Source organism: Thamnophis sirtalis, unplaced genomic scaffold (assembly GCF_051295495.1).
Source record: "Thamnophis sirtalis isolate CommonGarterSnake01/CBP01778 unplaced genomic scaffold, rThaSir2_p1.2 scaffold_7, whole genome shotgun sequence".
Taxonomy (NCBI): Eukaryota; Metazoa; Chordata; class Lepidosauria; order Squamata; family Natricidae; genus Thamnophis; species Thamnophis sirtalis.
The window spans coordinates 4,959,497-4,982,840 of NW_028261387.1; the positions used below are offsets into that span (position 1 = coordinate 4,959,497).

Sequence of the window (23,344 nt, forward strand, 5' to 3'; positions counted from 1 at the left end):
ATTTTGTCCGTGTGGTTTGTATGTGGTACGTATGTGTTTTACGTTGTTCCTTTTTCTCTTTTTTTCTGTCTTTTTTCTTTTTGGGGGTGTGTGTGATTGTGTTCTTTGCTTTTATTAATCTACATTTGTACTGAATGATCTCACAAATGGTAATGGGTGTTTTAAAAGTTTATTAAGCTTGGTGCAAATCATATTGACTATCCATTATGAAGTTTAAGTTCTAAGGTGGAAATATGTATAGTATTGATGAGTGAAATTATGCGTGACCCGACAAATGCACGCCCGACAAATGCGTCCCGACCAAATCACCGCGACAAAACAGCAAAGTCGAAAGCGCACCCACTAAAGCGCGCCGACAAAACCGCACCCACAAAAGCGCAATTAGGGTTTTTAGGTTAGGGTTAGGGTAAGAGTTAGGGTTAGGGTTGTTAACATTGTTAATGTTGTTTTCGCGTTGTTTTCGCTGTCACGTTTTTGTCGGCGCGCATTTGTCGACGCGCTTTAGTGGGCGAGCTTTCGATTTTGCTGTTTTGCCGCGGCGGTTTTGTTGGCACGCATTTGTCGGGCGCGCATTTGTCAGTGAACCAAATTATGTTATTGTCAAGCCTGGGTCCTTTGGGTCTAGTGATTAAGGCACTGGACTAGAGAGCAGGAGATTGTGAGTTCTAGTCCTGCCTTAGCCAATGCCATTAAAGCCAGCTGGATGAACATGGGCAGTCACTCTCTCAGCCCAACTTACCTGGAGTGCTTTTGTGGGGAAAACGGGAGAAGGGAGATGTAGTGTTGGATATGTTCACCACCTTAACTTATTTGTAAAAATAATAAAGGTGGGATAACAAGCAAAAATGTATCATCCTCCAGCGTAAAATGCAAATGGGAACAGACTTAAATGTCTAGAGGAACTGGATTGTCTGTGTACAATTATTTCATATTACTGTTTAACCTGCAACGAAGAGCCACAACCATTTCCAATTTCTCATCTGGACAAAATCCAAGAGTCAGGCTTCAGTGTTCGGTTCTCACATTGTATTATTAATATTTGACATCAGGTGACTGTAGGAAGGCTACAATAGTCATAAGCTAATGTATATTTTGGGTGATTGTTAAGTAGTAATGTTAATATTTCTTAGCAGTGACGTGCGGTCAGCTTTAGGCCTGGTGAGGCACTTTTTAGACTTGTGGACTTCAACTCCCAGAATTCCACAGCCAGGCATGCTAAGTTTAAAGCGACAGCATTTTTCCCCCTTGCGAAATAAGTTTTCCCATTTTTTTTCTTCTCCCTCCCCCTCCTTCCTCCCTCTCTCCCTCCCTCAACCCCTCTCTCAAACAGACACATGCACACAGAGAACGTGGATCCCTCTCTCATTCACTCACTCTCAAACACAAACACAGAAGTTGGATTGGATATATTTTCCAAAGGCTTGAAAGCAGCTCCTCTGCCATACCCCCCCCTTCCCCTGCTGCCTTCCGATCAAACTTTTTGAATTCCTCCCCCCTCCCCACACGCACCTTTTCCAGCTGTTTCAGAGACGATTTCAACTCTGCTTCTCCCTGCCCTGCCCTCCCCTCTTGAAAAGCCAGAGCTCTGTCAGACTGAGCTAGTTGCTCCCAGAGAACTCTAAAAAGCCTCTAAAAATGCCCTCTACAGGAGGCGAGAGAATATGTGCCTCATTTGCATAAGGAATTTTTTGCTTGTTAACCCTTGCTTAACTCTTAAAAGGCGAAAAATTCCTTATGCAAAAGAGGCCCCTAGTTCTCTGGCCTCCTCCTATGGTTAACACAAAGCACTGTTCCAAGTCACTGTGAATCTGGCAGCAACTACCTTGGCTTTAATTATTTTTAAAAAATTCTTTAAAATCCTTTCCTTTTCCTCATGACTGGTGAGGCCACGCCTCCCCTGCCTCTAGTGACTGCACATCCCTGGTTTGTTCCATCTATTGTTTTTTCCAGAACTCTGCACTTTCACACGATATGATCCATATAATACATACACACACACACAGACACACACAGACACACAGACACACAGACACACACACACACACAGCATTAAAAGATCCATTACAAACTTGCAATGCTAGACCTGTCAGTTCTGCTAGATGCAAAGAATGAAATAAAGCTATCTTTTAGGAACGAGAACCGTTCTAGCCTGCTGGGCTGTTTAATCAAAGAGATGCATGCCTGTATCTTACGGAAGTGGCTTTTTAAAGATTCTAAAATCTCATCAAGCTCAGCAGAAACAGAAACAACTTGCTGACAGTGTATTGACAAAAAATAGATCATTCTTTTCCGGGTGTGGGGGGAAAAAAATGCCTACCTTTTTTAGCTGGGGAAGCAATTGCGCATATTTTACATTCAGGTAGATTAATGGATATTTTCTCTTTCACTCAGTGATACTTTGTCAACTTTTCTCTTCTTTTCTGAACATTTTTTTCAGGAGAATGGTCAGTTGCCCAGGAATACATCCAACTATGTTGTCTAACCCCGTGACCCGTCAAAACCGCGGTCCACTAAAGCGCGCCCGATCAAAGCGCGTACGTGATGTCAGCAGCAGCGCGATAAATAAAATTAAAAATAAATTAAATTAAAATTAAAATAAAATTAAAGCAAGCCGATTCACATAAAGGTAAGGGTTAGGTTTAGGGTTAGGGTTAGGGTTAGGTTAAGGGTTAGGGTTAGGGTTAGGGTTAGGTTTAGGGTTACGTTAAGCGTTAGGGTTAGGTTTAGGGTTACGTTAAGGGTTAGCGTTAGGTTTAGCGTTAGGTTAAGGGTTAGGTTTAGGGTTAGGTTAAGGGTTAGGCTTAGGGTTAGGTTTAGGGTTAGGTTTGGGGGGGGTTAGGGTAAGGTTTTTGCGTTAATTTTAAATTTACCGCTCACAGCGTGCCGTTTTCGTCGCCCTATGATGACGTCACGTACGCGCTTTCGTCGAGCGCGCTTTAGTCTACCGCGGATTTGTGGTGGAACCGTCTAACCCAGGACTGCCTTTTCTATTTCCCCTCCATAAAAGCTAGATACGCTTTTCTAGAATTATGGTAATCTTGTGTTGCAATAATGAAAGATCTATCCCAGTTTCAGAGGCTTCTCTGTTTCTCTGCTCTCGCTACCACTTCACTCACAGGTGACCACATCTTCTACAACTGTCCATCTACTAGTCTAGAGCTAAAAACAGCATAAATCAAATGGAAAAAAGACCAAAGAGAACAGATAAACTCCAGCAGGGGATTGAAATAAATCAGCGTTTAGCCAGCCAGTCTACTTTTAAAAGTTAAAAAGCAAAGCAAAGATTCAAAAAGTGAAATTAAGATCCGGGCATGCTTAAGAAAACCCAAAATGCCGACAGGAAAACTTTCTGACCACTACCAAAGGGAACTGGAATCTTCAATACTCCCCTTCCCAAATTTGCCCATAGTCTTCCAAAAGTTGTCTTGGATCATTTCTAAGTGCTCCCATTTCAATCCAGGGAGCAGCACTGCCAGAAAGCTATCTTAGGCAGCAAAATCAGCAGATCATCGGCAAGAGAGAGAGAAAAAAATCCTTACTATTCAGCAGCCATCTTGGAAGACCTCAGTCTGCAAGTCTTTATTTAGCTCTCTAAGATACCTGTCAGGTGCTACTTCATTTAATAATCAGGAAAGAAACCACTCCACTCCATTTGCTTGAGATTAAGTGTACTTTTACTAATTACAAACAAATAGTAGCGAAGCAAAGCTGAATCTGGTTAATTAGGTGCGAAAGCAAAGAATATCATGTATAGATCAATCCCCTCCCCTTGGCACCCCAGTCCATAGTCCAGTTATAATTCACCCATCTGTCAGGTGGGAGATATCTTCAAAAAGCATCACCAGGATGGAATGCTGGACAGTTAACCTTGGCGGGAAACTCCCTTCCTCCGCATGCGCAATGAGGCCAGCGTCTAGAATCTTCCTCCAGCACATAATGATTCCCTTCCCAAATACCATGCCCCCCCCTCCCCGTTTCAATGGCAGCCGAAGCAGCAGCAAAGCAGAGGCTGACAATCCCTTTATGGCTTCCAACACAACCATGGAGTGGATGGCAACAAGATTTCTTTACCATTTTACGAGTTTCAGTTAGTGATTTTAAAAATTAAAACAGATGCTCAAATGGAGAGCCTTAAAGCACTCATTTCAGCATTTAACTGTCTAAAAGAGTAGATTTTTTTTTTTACTAACAAACCTCAAGACACCAAGGCCATCCTAAACAAAATAGAAACTGTTGAAAAATGGAGCTCTGCCATTTCTGGTTTCATGTTCTTTGTAGTTAACAGAGAGGGGGGAAATGAGACCTCTGGCTGGAAATATTCTCCATCCCTACTCTAGAGAGTCTCCAACTTTGGATGAGATTTTTAAGAGGACTAAGGACTATAGTGGATCAAAATCAGCAATGGTTTTGTTCTGCTCCTCCAGTCGAACATTCCGTGTGAACATTTCTATGGAAGAGATGTATCTGGTTTGGTTTATTAGCATTTGTAGGCCGCCCTTTTCCCTGAGGGGACTCAGGGCGGCTCACACAAAACCGGGAAGGGGGGGATACAAACATTAAGATAACAACATATAGTAAAATAATAACCAACATACATTCATCATTCGGGCGGGGTAACTATCCTATCCCCAGGCCTGACGGGCGAGCCAGTTCTTCAAGGCTATGCGGAAGGCTTGGACGGTGGAGAGGGTACGAATCTCCACGGGGAGCTCGTTCCAAATTCCAGATGTATCTCTTCATGAAATAAGGATATAGTCTGATTCTAACTCATCTCTTTATGCTTAATATAATTTTTTCTCTTTTAATGATAGGGGCCTCCTGGAGCAGCGGGTGCAGAAGGAAGACAAGGTGAAAAAGGGGCAAAGGTAAATATTTTAAGTACAAGACTAGCACGTTTATGCCCTCCCCATGTACACATTCACATGACTTCCTCCTTGATAATATTCAAAAAGTTGTGAAAATTGGGCTGTTTCTCCCAAGCCTTGGGCTAGAATGGTGGGGGTCCTTATAAAAATTACTTTGCTTCTTCTGGAGGCACCCAATTTTTATTCTTACTGTTTTATCATTTCTTGCTTTTAATGTTGTGAGCTTCCCAAAGTCTTGCTGAGCTGGGCAGCCTCAAACCTGAACAAGCGAATGAATGAATGAATCATGAATCAAGAGCAAAAGATGAGTGATTGATTTGTCCAGAAGTGGTTGAGGTTTTTGTGACAAAATAAGGCACTGCCTATTAGGACTGTAAATGGTTTGGTTGCAGTTCCAAAATCCCAGGTGTTTTAAAGCATGTAAAAGAAGAAAGCAACACCTGCCTCAATTTTAAAGCAATAATGTCTTTTTCTCAGAATCATGTTGTGACTGCACACCGCAGCCACACAATCCTAGGGAAAGGTGCTCATTAAGGAGCTGCAGCTAATATTCTCCCATGGTCTCCAAAACACCCTTTTTTTGGAATTGGATCCCAAAAGCTTTTCAGTCCTAGCAGCTATCAACTGAGAAGCTCATTATTCTACTAGGCTGTCTCTTCTTAATAGTCTCTTTATCCAAATGGTGGCATGTAACAGTTGTATTTTAACTCTAATCACCTCTTCTTCTTCTTCTTCTTCTTCTTCTTCTTCTTCTTCTTCTTCTTCTTCTTCTTCTTCTTCTTCTTCTTCTTCTTCTTCTTCTTCTCCTTCTCCTTCTCCTTCTCCTTCTCCTTCTCCTTCTCCTTCTCCTTCTCCTTCTTCTTCTTCTTCTTCTTCTTCTTCTTCTTCTTCTTCTGCATTAAATTCTGTGCATCCCTGTTAGCCAAAAAAAAAATGAGTGAATGTTATTTCAGTCCAAATCTTTAGAGGTTTCCGAAGAAAAGGAAGAAGCGTGGTCTAAATCAGGAATGTCAAATTCGATTTCATTGAGGGCCACATCAGGATTGTGTTTGAACTGGGGTAGGGAGGCCGGTGACTGTGGCTGGGCTGGGCATCATCAGCTCAACGTCACTCATGTCGGGGGTGCCTCTGGTGGCCTGGGCAGGGCTGGGGAGATCCATTGTCTCCAATGGAGGAAGGCCAGACCAGGGAGGAGAGCCAAATCCTTGTCCTCCAGAAGAGGCTCGCCATCTCTCTCAGGGCGTGCAGAGGACCCTTGGACAGTGGCACAGGCTGTCTAGAACCTTAGGCAGCAGAGGGCAAGCACCCAGCCCAGCCCTCAAGCTCCCAGGGCACTGGAATTCCCACAGCTCAGTCCAGCCCTGCTTCCCCGAGGGGATGCCTCGTTGTGCTTACCACCTCCTCAACGCTTCTGGGTACTTTTCTTGTCTTTTCCTCGGGTAAAGGCAGGGGTGGGTTTCAACCGGTTCGCGGCGGTCCCTGCGAACCGGTTGGTCAGCGAACCCGGAAGTAAGTAACTTCCGGGAACGGCGAAGGGGCCACCTGCGCGTCCACACGCGCTCCTTACCCGGTTTTGACGAGTTCTGCGCTTCCACGCATGCGCAGGACGCATAAAGCGCCTGCATGATCCTCCAGGAGCAGCTGGAGCATCGCACAGACGCTAGCACGCATGCATGCGCCGCACGCGTGCACGAGGACGCCGCCGGCCCCATTCCAACCGAACCGGTTGGAACGGGGCGAGAAACCCACCCCTGGGTAAAGGGTTATTTATTGAACTGGCTATGGAATTCTCAACAATTTTTTTCTTTATGTGTCAATAATTTGATTCAAGAGTATATGAATATTCACACTGATATTTACGTCGTAGGGTGAGGCTGGAGCAGAGGGTGCTCCAGGAAAAACTGGCCCAGTTGGTCCTCAAGGTCCTGCAGGAAAATCTGGACCAGAAGGACTAAGGGGTATTCCTGGCCCTGTGGTGAGTCCATCAACCATTACATTTTTTTTCCTTTCATGGTTCAGGATTTCATACTGTGGTCTTCCAAATTAAGCTGGATTTATGTCTTCTTTCAGGGAGAGCAAGGTTTACCTGGAGTACCTGGCCAAGATGGCCCACCAGGTCCCATGGTAAGTATTTTGTTTATGAAACTTAATCTTAAAACATAGGCTAAATTTATTTTTTTCTGCTAGACTTCATCTTTTTGCTAGACCTGGAACTGTACCAGTGGTGGGATTCAGCCGGTTCGTACCTATCCGGGAGAACTGGTTCTTAACTTCCCAAGAGGTTCAGAGAACCGGTTGTTGGAAGAAATCTTCTTTTGGTTTTTTTCCACTTTACAGGGCTAATCCTGTAAGGAAGGCAGGAAGGAAACATTCTGGTGTTGTTTCTAGCCTAATCTTTATTGCCCTGCTTACAGAAACTGCCTCTCCAGTTAACCCTTATTACCATTGTAACGGCTAAGGCGAAGCGCCCATCGACCTGAGTAATGTTGAGTTGGCCACACTCACATGGTCACATGACCACTATGCCCCACCTACCCACCTGGTCATTAGGGCAGAGAACTAGTTGGTAAATTATTTGAATCCCACCACTGAACTGTACATATAAACCTTTAAAACACTGCCAGATTGAAGTCATGCTATACTCTTCATTACTCTCTCTATATCAACATATGACAGAATGACATCACCATACTGCATTATAACTACCTGAAACGCTTTGAACATAGATAACAAGAATAGTGTCCATGTTTCTTTTAGCATCCAGCATGGTTTGTTTTCAAAGTCCTCGTCAATATCTCTTTTAAGACTGATCAACTGCGATTTATTCTTGAGTAGCAGAAGTAGAAAGCAGAGGCATCGAAAATCCATCCATATTACTACAGCGTCATCTGTGCTCCTAGTTCTTCTTACACCTCTGATTTAAAACCAAATATCAATTCAAAGTTACCAATTATATCTGTCCTCTGAAGTAGCTTTGCAAACTTAGTTTGATAAGGATAAAAAAAGGTAAGGTTAATTAGATACTTAGCCTTTTAACTCACGGATTCCTACCTAAAGTTCTATAGATTGCTGCAGTTGTTAACCCCAGCTGATGCAATGAGGATGAATCAGCAATATAGATATAGCCAGTTTACGACTTTGGTGGGGGCCACACAAGTCTGTTACCATCTTAAGAGGTGTTTGTGTTTGTGTGTGTGTGTGTGTGTGTGTGTGTGTGTATGTGTGTGTCCATTAGAGGACGTCACTCTGTCTTGTTGTATATCTCATTTCTCTCCTTGTGTGCATACCTGAGTGGTAAGGGATTTATCTACCATGTGTATATCTGTATATATAAACCACTATTAATTGTCCAAAGGCTCTGTGTGCTGTGTGCTGTGTTTTGCTCCTGGGTTTATCTGGGTTTATCTCATAATAATAGTCACACTGCCAAAACCCTGACATATCCAGTATATTGCATTTGTGAACAGAACACAAAGCCTTAGGTAAAGCAGAAATACCAAACGTGTCATAGGGGAGAATAAATGTGTAATCTTCATGAACTATATATTTGCCTGGAATGTTTGCATCTAATGCTACCTAAAAGCAGAAATTTTAAGAGTTAGTAGTTGGAATTACCTGTGTATTCCTAACACAGTTACTCCTAATGATATCCTATTAAGTTCTTTGGGGCTTCACGTGTAAGTGTGTAAAGGATTACACCCGGAGATATTTTATTCCCTACCCTACCATTGACAGCCCTCATCACTGCAAGCAGCTGTTCCATGAATAATTAATAACATATTCCGATGCCTACTTACTCATAAGTGAGTCTTATCACTTGCATTAAGTGAGATTTATGTTGCAGTCCTATGCTTGCTTCTTTCGGATTTAGTTGCAATAATTCAGTTCCAGCTTGATATAAGTTCCTCAATGGATGCTTTATTCGGCGAAGCCTGTTTAGAACACTTCGACATTACTCTGCACAGATAAAATGGCTGATATCCGTTTCTGAACATTTGAAAATAACTGGTGTTGCATGAGATGAAAAATTAACCTATAGTTTTCACCTGTTATTTATAGGTCCCACATATTATTTTTCATCTTCATCCTTCTGTTGCAATTTCCCTCCCTGTAACATTGGCCTGGCATTCTAAAATAAATATGTGCGTTTTCTTTTCAACTGTTGCAAAGGAAATATTATAACACATTTCCTACATTTAACTCTAACCTGGGAGTGGATATTTTTTTCAAAAACCACATTCTCTCAGCTTGAAACTGAGCAAGGTCTGTACCCCAGCAATAAACATGCCCAGACCTTGAAATGGATTGAGTTATGTATGCGACTTACAGCTTTGTTTAGATAAGAGAGAGAGAAAATATTGCATTAACTTAAAAAAAAATCATAGGGTTTCCTCTATATGTCATAGTTGCAGATGATATGCTTTTCTATTATTTTAATGATAAGTCCCTGTTCTCAGGCAAATAATTTTGAAAGGCTTCAAATGAAAGAAAAGATGCTTAGGACAAATAGCCAGCATTGAAATCAAAGCAATAGCAATAGCACTTAGATTTATATATCACTTCACAGTGCTTTACAGCCCTCTCAAAGCAGTTCACAAAGGCAGCCTATTGCCCCCAACAGTCTGGGTCCACATTTTACTGACCTCGGAAGGATGGGAGGCTGAGTCAACCTTGAGCCGATCAGAATCGAACTCCTGACAGCGAGCAGTGTGTTAGCCTACAATACTGCATCCTAACCACAGTGCACATGCTGTTAGTTATAACCTTCTTATAGCTTCTTTTTGCTTTGTGCCTTTGTGAGTCAACCTTGAGCCGATCAGAATCGAACTCCTGACAGCGAGCAGTGTGTTAGCCTACAATACTGCATTCTAACCACAGTGCACATGCTGTTAGTTATAACCTTCTTATAGCTTCTTTTTGCTTTGTGACTTTGTGAGTCAACCTTGAGCCGATCAGAATCGAACTCCTGACAGCGAGCAGTGTGTTAACCTACAATACTGCATTCTAACCACAGTGCACATGCTGTTAGTTATAACCTTCTAATAGCTTCTTTTTGCTTTGTGCCTTTGTGAGTCAACCTTGAGCCGATCAGAATCGAACTCCTGACAGCGAGCAGTGTGTTAGCCTACAATACTGCATTCTAACTACAGTGCACATGCCGTTAGTTATAACCTTCTTATAGCTTCTTTTTGCTTTGTGCCTTTGTGAGTCAACCTTGAGCCGATCAGAATCGAACTCCTGACAGCGAGCAGTGTGTTAGCCTACATGTACTGCATTCTAACCACAGTGCACATGCCGTTAGTTATAACCTTCTTATAGCTTCTTTTTGCTTTGTGGCTTTGTGAGTCAACCTTGAGCCGATCAGAATCGAACTCCTGACAGCGAGCAGTGTGTTAGCCTACAATACTGCATTCTAACCACAGTGCACATGCCGTTAGTTATAACCTTCTTATAGCTTCTTTTTGCTTTGTGACTTTATGTTCCCAGGAAACAAATGGCTATCAGAATGATATAATTAATACATGAATTACTAAAACTCACTTGCAGCCAGATTGTGCGCTTCCGTATAGTTCTACAGACTGATGCCAACTGGAAAGCAGGTTTAACTGAAATAAAGTGACCTTCTTAAGCCTGCTCAGTATCACAAAAAGAAAAAAATAAATGTCAGGTAAAGCAGGATTAAAAACCACAGCCAACGTTAGCCCGATGAATTACTCAGATGAATTCCTTGTAAGAGCATATTGTTAAAGGTCATCATGTAGCACACTGGATGACATTAGCCATTGAATGCTAGGGAGATGGGATTACATCTGAACATGCAGAACCTTTGATGAACTTGATTCAGAAATAGTCGGCATCTTTATGTCATGTCATTTTTCTTATTTAAAATATACTTTTTTTAATTTTCCATTTTCATAACTTATAATCACATGTATACTATTACATAGCCAATATCCTATTGTATTAAGTAGTAATTACATCAGTTCCTCTTGTCATCAATGCCCAGAAAGATAAAAAACCCATTATTAGCTCTTCTGCTCACCATACACCTCTTTCTTCTACCTCTCCCCTACCTCCTTTCTTCCCTCCATCATCCTTTCCTACTCTACTTCCCCTTCCTTTCTCCTTCTCTTATCTCTTCATTCCACTCCTCCTTATCCTCCTCATCTTCCCCCCCTTTACCCTCTCTCCTATCCCTCTCTTCCTATCTTTCTTCTCTCCTCTGTTTCCCACTCTTCCTCTTATTGGTGTATTTCAGCTTCTGAGCAAACTCCATTCTATGTTGATGGTATTTATGCTTCCATATCAATATACTTAACATATCTTAGTTTTAAAGAAAAAATAAGAGAAGACAGTATACATGTGCAATCATATTACATTAAAATCTAACACCCCTCGTCAAGCGTAATATTCATCCCTCCCCACCAACCGCCCCCCCCCCAGCCTTCCCTCCCCTGACTTCCCAGAACCCATACATGGTATAAATCTTTAACATTTTTCTTGATGTCTTTAGGGTCCACCCGGCTTGCCAGGATTAAAAGGGGATCCAGGTTCGAAAGGAGAAAAGGTACATGGAAATATATCATTAGCATAGAGATCATGCAATAACTGTTCCATATATCATTGCCTAAAAACATAATGATCGCTTAACTGGATGCAATTCTTTCAGTTGTATTATTTGACTGTAAGTCATATTTTTGTTATATCTACTTATAGGGGCATCCTGGATTGATCGGTTTGATTGGGCCTCCAGGAGAACAAGGAGAAAAAGGAGACAGAGGTTTGCCTGGTACACAGGGATCTACGGGATCGAAAGGAGATTCGGTGAGTAAAAACTGCACACAGAGAAATGTTTTTTTCTTTATCTTTTAATTCTATAACTCTTTAGGCTACCTCTAGATTAGTAGCTTGTTGCACAACCTTTAACGCTAGTAAATTGACTATTTTACACTCATACCCAGGATCAGATAATTCCAGTTTGGTTTCAGGTTTACCTTTGCATGAATGAAAGATTTCCTCCCTGTTTCAGTGTCTCAGTTCTGCAGAGAAGATTTTCAGAAATTGAAGAGAGCACCAAGGATCAAAAAAGTAATTGGAAAAATAGACAACTTCTCTGTCCCTCAACCGGAAGCTTTGTACACTTAATCAAATGGGAATGTCCAACAAAGAGAGTTTTAGTAATAAAATTACTGTTTTGTTTTTAAAAGAATGCTTACTATTTTTTTTAAACAAATCATCATTTAGAAATATCTACAAAGAAGGACCTCATGTAAATTTTCATTAAAAAGATGAGGGAGATTTATCAACAAAAAGCAAAGAGTAAAATGGATTGGAGTTTTACCAATCTGCATATCCACACATCCAATCCATGGCCTTTGATGAGAAACAATGCTATATGTATTAAGCCATGAACAGGACACTCTTCATCTTTAAATAGACCAAATGTTTATTAACAAAACCAAAAATTAGCTCTAGGAACAAAGGGTGTGATTGCAGCCAACAGAGAGATTGAAGGACAGGAGAAAACATTCAGGGACCACAACAGGTTCTCACAGCAGAGGAGAAGTTCTCATAAGAAATTGGCAGAATGAACTGGATTTCCAGCTATTTAGCTCTTCATCAGCTAGCCATACCCTTACTGGGATTTGAATCTGTGCTGTATTACATATTAAGCAGTTGTATTAGCCACTAAGCCACAGGTTCTCCTCCTTTATCATATGAATGAATGAATGTTCATAAATGCATATTTAAATATGCATAACTCTGGAACACCTTGAGCAATTTCAACCAAACTTGGTACACAGTTGACTTACTTACTCTCTCGAAAAAATACTGTAGAAGTAAGACACGCCTAACACCCCCCCCCCGGTGTGTGTGTTCTGTTAAGATACAGCCTGTTGTGCCTTAAAATGGCTTCTACTATACTGCTGTAAAATGGATTCTTCTGTACAGCACAGTGGAGTTGCCGTGGTAATGGCTTCACAGTACTCCACAAGGGGGCTCCCTCTGGTAAGGGGGGAAATCCAACATTAGAAATTATATTTGGTCTGGACATTTTCCCCCTATAAATAAATACCCGGGCAATGCCAGGTTAACAACTAGTTTATTATAAAATACTATAGAAAAACAGAAAAGTTACAAAAGCAAATAAAGAAAACACCAGCAAAGAGAAAAAGAAAAATATTTCCCAAATGCAAAATCAATACAGAAATGACTAATCCGGAGCATACAGTGTTTGAAGATGTACTTTCAGTGGAATTAAAACATTAATAATTCCAGAAATCCCAAAGCAATTCAGCGAGTGTTAGCTTCATTCCAGTAAGCGATACATGGCTGAAAACAGTGAGAGCTGGTTTTAATTGTACTGAAATTTGCTTATGACTATTCATTGCATCCCAGATCTAAATGTAATCTTTTTTTTCTTTATTTTTTCCAGTTATTTGTCCTACTTGTTCTAGGAATGTAATTCCATTGGCTTTCCATTATTGTTATGCACTAATGTGCCCCTGGACACCATAACTAGAATTATGGATTAAAATGAAATCTCTTTATATTATGATCTTTATAATAATTACATAAACATATTATTTTTTTAATCCACCTACGAATAAAGTCTCTGCACTCGGGCTGGTAGCTTCAGAGCTGATTTTCTTTCAAACTTTACTTAGCAGTAGTAAAATGGAAATAATCAGAGTAAGATCTCTTCACTTTTATATATACATATAACAACATCAACACAAATTCAGAACTGTACATTTGTTCCCCAATTTCAGGCAAATTTTCTTCCCCTGTGAAAGCACCTTAGTTTTTTTCTATATCATTCTCAGTGTGCTTTTAAAGTTCATTTCATGGTGTTTTGATATAAATTATTGTGGAGTGATGAGGTTTAGAATTAGGTTTTCTGTTACACATTTCTCTATTATTTTGATATCTCCCTGACTGTTGCTGCAGATACGCTTTCAACAAGATGTAACGAAAGATGATTTTTTTGTCTTTTTGTTTAACCAAAACAATACAAAAATTTCTCAAAAACAAATAGTCATAAGCATGAAAACCGGTTATCACTTTTTTCCATGAGTCGTAACTTCAAACAGTCACTAAACAAATGTATATCTGTATATGCCTTTCCAATCAAAAGACAATACGGTGTTTCTTAACCTTGGCAGATTTAAGATGTGTGGACTTCAGCTCCCAGAATTCCACCCCCAGCAATGCTGTTTTTAATGTAATGACCAGCAATGATTTAATACATACTCTTTTCCTAGGGAATTCCTGGACCAGCTGGCCCACTTGGTCCCCCAGGCCCTCCTGGTTTACCTGTAAGTAGCTACCGTATATCCAGCTTTCCTTGTTTTGGTTCATTATATATAGACCCCCTTGCAAATATAATGTTGTATAACTGTGTCATACTTTTCTCTATAGGGTCCTCAAGGCCCAAAAGGGTCCAAAGGTTCCTTGGTAAGTTCCTCTGCACAGACTCTCCCGCTCCCCCTTCCCCCTTTCCGGCTTTGGTTGTGGCTCACTCTTCTTTTTTCAATTTATAAGATTTACTAAAATTGTACTCTTCTACTCCTTCGTAGGGTCCTGGTGGCCAGAAAGGTGATGGTGGTTTACCTGGGCCTCCCGGACCTCCTGTAAGTAAGACTCGTTTTGATTTGATCGGAATTGACTATACTATTGTAGAGGTTGAGTGCAAGCAGTACAGTGGTGGGTTTCAAATAGTTTTAGAACCTCTTCTGTAGGTGTGGCCTGCTTTGTGGGAGTGGCTTGCTGGCCATGTGACCGGGTGGGAGTGGCTTGCCAGCCATGTGACTGGGTGGGCGTGGCCAACTTGTAAAAGGTGGTGAAACCCACTTGCTTAGCAACCAAAATGTTGGCTCAGAAACTCTGGCATTTGAAGCACGCAAGTCTTAAAGCTGTCAAGTTACAAGACCCTTGCAGCCCTAACCCTTTAGAGAAAAAAACCCCAGGGGTGTTCAAACTTGACAGCTTTAAGACTTGTGGACTTCAACTCCCAGAATTCCTCCTCCAGTCATGTTGGCTCAGAAACTCTAGCATTGAAGTGTGCAAGTCTTAAAGCTGTCAAGTTACAAGACTATCACACCCCTAACCCTTTAGAGGAAAAAAAACCAGGGGTGTTCAAACTTGACAGCTTTAAGACTTGTGGACTTCAACTCCCAGAATTCCTCCTCTCGCTCTTCATCTTGATGATGGGTGTGGGGGGGGGGAGCTGGAACCAGTTCTAAACGGCACTGTAGGTTTGTGGAACCTCTTCTATAGAAGAGGTTAGAACTGGCAGGAACCCACCCCTGAAGCAGTAGCCTTTAAATACAAGAGGGGGGTTAGCATCGGACTTTAACAGCGTGGGGTTGTCCCCCGATAATCTTCAAGGAAAGCTAAAGCAGAGACTTTTTAAAGAAAGCCAGCAATACTGTGGATATTTTTTTTTAATTATGAACAATAATATCAGAGCCAGACTAAGGCCAACTGATGCCCTCAACACAGCTCAGTAGTGTTGTTGTATTCTAGCTAATTAGCTTAAGACCAAAATCTTTATTGTACAACAAATGCTCCAGTTCAATCTCAGCGGGTGGCTTTATTGTAAGAACATCTTTCTTGTTATGTTCACTTCTTGATGAAACAGCCAAATATCCCTTACGCTTATTAATACTGACATTTTAAATGATAATTAAGACAGATAATATTTATTTCATCGCATCCTCAATGGCTTAACCTATTTAAGCGTTAGAGTGTTTATCATTTTTAATCAATACTGCATAAATATCACTGTATCGGAATAATAAAATGCATTATGTAATTTTTACAGTGCTTTTTTTTTTAAAAAAAAAAACCCCTACTGGTGGTTCACGAGGGAAGCAAAATTCTTCTACCATCAGACAGAAACAAAAAAACAAACGTGGCATCTGATGACACTTTCAAACCAAACTTTTACACTTTAGTCAAAGAAAAGATTTGCTTTCGACAATGCAAATTAAAATGAAACGTGGCAGATTAAGATAATTACCCCAAAATGATTAAAGTTGAGCATATCAGTGAAAGAATTAAGGGCATGGTATCTATGGGGAAAAAAATTATGGTGCTCTCTTCCCTTGGTGCTCTGAGCATGTGCTTCTTTTGCTTAATCCATGGCTGAATGATATACAGATCAGCAATATGCCTATGCTCTGGTTTTGCAGGAATCCAGGGGCAGAAATTACATTGGTAGGCAGCCTCTACCATCTGAGAGACACTAGAAGAATGTAACAAAAAAAATGTTGAGAGTAGTTAACTTTCTACCTACATGAGTAAGGAGACGTGGTTGCTGAGTGGCTAAAACACTGAGCTTGTCGTTAAGAAAGCTCAGCAGTTTGGTGGTTCGAATCCCTCATGCCGTGTAACAGAATTAGCTCCTGTTACTTGTCCCAGCTTCTGCCAACCTAGCAGTTCAAAAGCATGTAAAAGTGCAAGTAGAAAAATAGGAACCACATTTGGTGGGAAGGGAACAGCATTCCGTGCGCCTTCTGCATTTAGTCATGCTGGCCACATGACCACGGAGACGTCTTTGGACAGCACTGGCTCTTAGGCTTTGAAATGGAGATGAGCATCACCCCCTAGAGTCAGGAACAACTAATACTTATGTGCGAGGGGAACCTAAATGAATAGTTAAGAATATTTTCTTTTATACCAGAGCTGAAGAAAGATGCAACTTAATAATTAAACAATAAACTCAGAGAATGACATGGATAATTTTCCTATATTGGATTTACAAAGAGGCTTTTTTTAAATTTTTGAGGACTCTTGTGAAAAGGAAGAATAAAAAAAAATCAAGTTCTGCAACATTATTTGCACTAAAGATTAAGACTGTTAGAAGTAAAAGGAAGAAATATAAAGTGGGTTTATTTGACCAAGGTTAACGCAGATATGTTGTTATTTCTGTTAAACCTTAATGGACTTTTGCTAACACCGAAATGAACATGCTTTATGGATTTGTTTATAGATAAGAGGTGGGATATGAAAAGAAGAGATCATTTGTTGTATTTAAAGAGTGGGGATAAATTATTAACCCTGTTTATATGGTGTGACGAAACTTGAAAATCACTTTATATTTTTTCTCTTTTTTATTCTTATTTTTCTTTCTTTCCTTTTTTGCACTTTCTACTGTTTCTTAGTATTCTATCTTTTATTTTATTTTTAATATTTATTATTGTAATTATAGTTTTTAGCAAAATCACATTTTTTAAAAAAAATATATGAAAATTTTGCCAATAAAACTGTTAAGGACTAGTCCAGAAAGTTCAGGAATCAAGAATAATTCAAAGGAGTACACATACACACACGAAATGGTGATTGTGTAGTATCCCAAATAATCCTTCTATCTATTTTATCCACGCTTAAACAGAAAGGATTATTTTTTTGATTTGGTGGAACAAATAAAAACAGGCTTGTTTTCTTTGACTCACTTGGATTATATACCGAAATGATAAGGTTTGTCTCACTTCCATATTTCTTTCTCTTAGCCAGACTAAGCCTTTGATAGCCAGAGAATGTAGCTAGTTTGTATATCCCCATGTTTCCTAGCTGCTAACATTTAAATGTAGGCCAAAAATCGGCCAAAGTTTTTACAACTTGCAGTGCTTTATTATAGGAGCAAATCACAAAAGGGGAAACCTATTTCCTGCTGGAAAAGATTGGAGCAAGAGGCTTGTCCGTGGCAGAAATGTTTCGCTTTTATGTTAATACCTTAATGTTAAGAAAAATGGGATGCTATTTACTTCGGAAAGTAGAAAGCTATTACTGAAATGAAAAGCTATTGGCTTTGTGTTCCCAGGGGCCTCCAGGTGAGGTTATTCAACCGTTGCCAATCCAGGCCTCCAAAAAGTCCAAGAGATCCACAGATGCCAAGCTATCGGTTGCAGAAGATTACACTGATGGAATGGAAGAGATCTTCGGCTCGCTGAGTTCTCTGAAACAGGACATTGAACATATGAAATACCCAGTAGGCACTCAGAACAACCCAGCTCGAACCTGCAAGGATCTTCAGCTCTGTCACCCAGATTTTCCAGATGGTAAGTTACTATTGTCTCATAAAAAACAAATTTGCCAAAATCTGCTAACACCGGTTCATTCATTCTACTTATATTGGTTTTGGTGTATACTACCACTTCTCCAAAGCCCATATCAGGGGTGGGTTCCTGCCAGTTCTAACCTCTTCTATAGAAGAGGTTCCACAAATCTACAGTGCCATTTAGAACCGGTTCCAGATCCCTCCCCCCCGCCTGTCCGCACATCATCAAGATGAAGAGCGAGAGGAGGAATTCTGGGAGTTGAAGTCCACAAGTCTTAAAGCTGTCAAGTTTGAACACCACTGGGTTTTTTTTTTTTCTAAAGGGTTAGGGGTGCAAGAGTCTCGTAACTTGACAGCTTTAAGACTTTTGTGCTTCAAATGCCAGAGTTTCTGAGCCAACATTTTGGTTGCTAAGCAAAAGCGTTGTTAAGTGAGTTTAACCACAATTTACAAGTTGGCCATGCCCACCCAGTCACATGGCTGGCAAGCCACTCCCACACAGTCACATGGCCAGCAAGCCACTCCCACAAAGCAGGCCACACCTACAGAAGAGGTTCTAAAAAAAATTGAAACCCACCACTGGTCCACATCATATGTCGATTGTCCTGTTTTAAAAAGTTGATTAGAAGATAACTTTCGAACTATACCGAATTATGTTACTTAATTGGTTTGTTTATAACATAAATATGTTCAGAGGATCCAAATGTTTGTAGTTACTTGAAACATACCCACATTGTTGCTTTAAAAACATAAAATGCTGCTTTAGGTTTATACATAAATTCATCCGTAATATTTCTGGCGTATCATGGCAGTATTATGAAGTGTTTCACTATTTCACAATTTTTTCTGGTTTCATATCTTTCTCATTAAACACAAAAATGTTCCTCTCATTAAATCATTGTTCCTCTATAACAATGATGGCGAACCTTTTCGGCACTGACTGTCGAAAAGGTCCTTGTGCGCCCACACGCCCGTCAGCGCCGCACTCCAGAAAAGCCGAACTTCCAGGTTATAGCGCGCATACACGCCCAACATTTAACTGGCCGGAGCGCATACACTTGCTGGGTTTTGGCACTGCCACAAATGCAAAGGGATTGCAGTTCGGAAAAGCCGAACTTCCAGGTTCTGGCGCACATGCACACCTGCCAATCAGCTGGCCGGCATGCATGCGCACACCAATTTTCAGCACTGCCGCATGTGCCAGAAACCCGGAAGACAAACAAGTAAGGCTGCATGGGGCGGGTGACATGGCTTTGTGTGCCACAGGTTTGCCATCACGGCTCTATAAAATAGACTGAAACGCCATGCTCTTTGTGCATCACACATATGAAGAGCCGAGGTGGCGCAGTGGTTAGTGTGCAGTACTGCAGGCCACTTCAGCTGACTGTTATCTGCAGTTCAGTGGTTCAAATCTCACCAGCTCAAGGTTGACTCAGCCTTCCATCCTTCTGAGGTGGGTGAAATGAGGACCCGGACTGTGGGGACGATATGCTGACTCTGTAAACCGCTTAGAGAGGGCTGAAAGCCCAATGAAGCGGTATATAAGTCTAACTGCTATTGCTATTGCTAATTCTGCATCTGGATTTAAAACTCTAACAGGAGCTCTTCCATTAGCCTCACCAGGCTAATTAAACTAAAAACTCCATTCCACAGGAAGGCTAAAAACTACTTTAATTGAGATTAGCTATACCTGTAACAGAGTCCAGTTGCAAATCCAGTTGTGCTCTGCCTCCACATCCTTCTTATAGTCCAGTGAATTAGGTAAGTCTCTATCTGAGCTACCTTTGAATGTTATCTGGTCATTCGGCACTGGAAAAAAAATATTGCAAACTCTTTACCAAGGTAGCAGCTCCTGCATTCTCTACACTTCCTAGCTGAGCTCTTTCCCATGCATGAAACCAATCCTCCTCCTTCTTCCCTCAATTATTTTCTAACCAATAGAGCAGTGGAATTAAACAAATTGTTGTTAGTTCCTTATTTCTACAAAGCTGGGAATCATTATTTATTAGAAGTTTATTTTTTTATTAGAATATCAAACCTTCTTGATGAGTACTGGCGATTGTCCCCCCTGCCACCATTGTAGAAGCAATTTGCCACTTCCTGACATTTTTTTTCCTTATCTCTATTATGTTTGAGTGTGCTACACCAAGTCAAATTTTACATTTATTGTCCAAGATTCACAAAAGAAGCTCAAAGGAATCGATCTTTGCGTTTGTGAAATCTGACAGCTGTCATATCTTCAAATATGTGCCAGGAAGTTTTGTCCTCAAGAGCGGCAAATCATCTCACTGATTCTTGGAAGAAAAAGAGAGAGAAATAGGAGCTGAGTTTTTTTTTTAACTGAGTTTTTAAAATCAAGTTCAGGTTTTACCAACTGGATTTAGCACCACTGATAACTGCCATATTTTTCAAAGTATAAGATGCACCTTTCCCCCCCTAAAAGAGCGTGGAAATGTTGGTGCATCTTATACACTGAATACAGCCATTTTTGGTCTCCTGAAGCCCCGGCCCGCATCCCCTTTTTGTGAAAAATGGGTGGAAAATGGGCCGTTTTTCACCAAAATGGGGGTGTTTTTGCCTTCCCCCACCTCCCAGAAGCACTCTTCAGGCTTCAGCAGGACTGGGGGAAGGGAAAAGTGTCCCCATTTTGGTGAAAAATTGGGGCATTTTTGCCTTACAGCAGCCCTGCTGGAGCCTGCACAGTGCTCCTGGGGGCTGGGGAGTACAAAACCGTTTTTTTTTTCTTACTTACCTCTTCGAAATCTTGGTGCGTCTTATACACTGGTGCATCTTATAGTCCGAAAAATACAGTACCTCTTCCACTGGATTTGCTGGACACCAAATGTCATTAGCATGCCAAGAAAAGTGAGGATTAGGCAGTTACAGGATAAGCACATAAAGCAGAGATAATAAGGCTCATCCAGTGGTGGGATTCAGCCAGTTCGCACCTATCCGGGAGAACCGGTTCTTAACTTTTTAAGAGGTTCGGAGAACTGATTGTTGAAAGAAATCTTCTTTTGGTTTTTTTCCACTCTACAGGGCTAATCCTGTAAGGAAGGCAGGAAGGAAACATTCTGGTGTTGTTTCTAGCCTAATCTTTATTGCCCTGCTTACAGAAACTGCCTCTCTGGTTAATCTTGGGCACTTTATTATTAGGTTCTAAACTGGAGATAGTTCTTTTAATTTACTCTGCAGAAATGGATGTGAGCTATTATATATCAATATCCCTGTTCTTTCCCTCCCTCCCTCCCTCCCTCCCTGGAACCAAAATGAGGAGCCTTGTAAGCTTTCTCCAGCCTCTCAGCCATTTAAAAAAATAGATTATACAAGTTTTAGCAGATTTAATTCAGTTCTCTTTCAGTTCCCACTGAGTATTAACTGAGAATAATGGATAATAGTCTAAACAAATGTAACACACAGCTTCATATGATACTCTATGTTGAGCAGTGGTAAAATTCAATTTTTTTACTACCGGTTCTGGGGGGCGTAAGAACCACAGAAGGGGAAGAATACGGCAGGGGAAGGATATTGCAAAATCTCCATTCCCACCTCACTCTGGGGGCAGCCAGAGGTGTTATTTGCCAGTTCTCCAAACTACTCAAAATTTCCGCTACCAGAACCTGCTAAATTTCACCCCTGTTGTTGAGCATTCGAAAAGAGACAGGAACTTTACAACCATATAAGCGGTTGAGTAGGCAAAGAGAGAGAAAAAACTTTCCCCATATAGTTCAGACACACTGTTTGTCTCCCAACCAAAGTGATTTTTATTGTTACAGTACCTTTCAAGGGAATAATTTCCACTTATCTCTATTGTACATTGTGGTCATCATACATTTCCATACAAAGCTTTTTTTAGTTTCTGAACTGTCTTACGTATTCTCTTCTTTAGTCACACAGGTGTTTCTTATCAGACCCTTGAGAATAGCTGCTCTGTTTGAGAACTGCTCTTAGTAATTTCCTTTCTGGGCTGGCTTTTAGCCTAGTTATAAAGCAAAGAGGGGGCTGGGTGGAAATATTCCTGAGTCTTTTGGAAAGTCATCACTTTGGTGAAACTTCTCAGTCTGGTCTTTCCAAATATCACAATCTTTTCCACCTGCAAGTCCACTCTGTAGTTTCTTGCTTCTTTCTGCAGGATTATCAGTTGCGGATTTCTCTTTTTTTAAAGAGAAGTATCCACACTCCAGAGCCGAGGTGGCGCAGTGGTTAGAGTGCAGTACTGCAGGCCACTTCAGCTGACTGTTATCTGCAGTTCAGCGGTTCTAATCTCACCGGCTCAAGGTTGACTCAGCCTTCCATCCTTCCGAGGTGGGTGAAATGAGGACCCAGACTGTGGGGCGATATGCTGACTCTGTAAACCGCTTAGAGAGGGCTGAAAGCCCTATGAAGCGGTATATAAGTCTACTGCTATTGCTATTGCTAATTGTTCCTTGAAACACACAATACTTCAAGTCCACCCAGCAGAAGCACAAGACTAACATTCTCCTCCATCACCTAACAGATCTGCCATTTCATATATTTTCATCCCAAAGGGATATGTGCCTGTTCACAAATATCTTTATTAGAAAAGAAGCTTCTGGGTGTGTGTATGTGTGTGTGTGTGTGTGTGTGTGTATGTGTTGTATTTGTGCTGATAAATAAATAAAGGGAGACTAGTATAGATCTATTTCAAGCTATTTAGCTCTCATCAGCTAGCCATACCCTTACTGGGATTCGAACCTGTGCTGTATTACATCTTAGGCAAACGTCTTAACCATTAAGCCACAGGTCCTCCTCCTTATCAGCTGAGTCCAGGGAGGTAGGTATATATTTAGTATATTTTTAGTATTTATATATTTACCTACCTCCCTGGACTCAGCTGATAAGGAGGAGGACCTGTGGCTTAATGGTGAAGACGTTTGCCTAAGATGTAATACAGCACAGGTTCGAATCCCAGTAAGGGTATGGCTAGCTGATGAGATCTAAATAGCTTGAAATAGATCTATACTAGTCTCCCTTTATTTATTTATCAGCACAAATACAACACAGAATGTAACAAAGGCAACAGTAAAATATTGGGCTTTCTGTCTGGATGGTCTCTTGTGACGAGCCGATGGACAGAGAATGGAAGCAGTTAGCTTCCTCCCATAATTGGGGCATACCAGGGGTTGTGACACTAGATAGATAGATAGATAGATAGATAGATAGATAGATAGATAGATAGATAGATAGATAGATAGATAGATAGATAGATAGATAGATGTAGATGTAGATGTAGATGTAGATGTAGATGTAGATATAGATATAGATATAGATATAGATATAGATATAGATATAGATATAGATATAGATATAGATATAGATATGATAGATAGATACTGATACAGATACAGATATATATAGAGATATAGAGATAGATAGAGACAGACAGACAGAC

At 40.8% G+C, this 23,344-nt stretch overlaps 1 protein-coding gene across 1 annotated transcript in view; it reads left to right on the plus strand.

Annotated features, from left to right (window-relative positions):
• Window positions 1-23,344, plus strand: part of COL11A1 (collagen type XI alpha 1 chain) — a 283,501-nt gene that overhangs the window by 241,649 nt on the left and 18,508 nt on the right. The window contains exons 55-63 of the mRNA XM_087720747.1: window positions 4,812-4,865; window positions 6,733-6,840; window positions 6,936-6,989; window positions 11,380-11,433; window positions 11,583-11,690; window positions 14,132-14,185; window positions 14,289-14,324; window positions 14,447-14,500; window positions 17,695-17,932. Of these exons, the coding sequence (XP_087576873.1) occupies window positions 4,812-4,865; window positions 6,733-6,840; window positions 6,936-6,989; window positions 11,380-11,433; window positions 11,583-11,690; window positions 14,132-14,185; window positions 14,289-14,324; window positions 14,447-14,500; window positions 17,695-17,932 (760 nt within the window). The remainder of the gene's footprint in view (window positions 1-4,811; window positions 4,866-6,732; window positions 6,841-6,935; window positions 6,990-11,379; window positions 11,434-11,582; window positions 11,691-14,131; window positions 14,186-14,288; window positions 14,325-14,446; window positions 14,501-17,694; window positions 17,933-23,344) is intronic.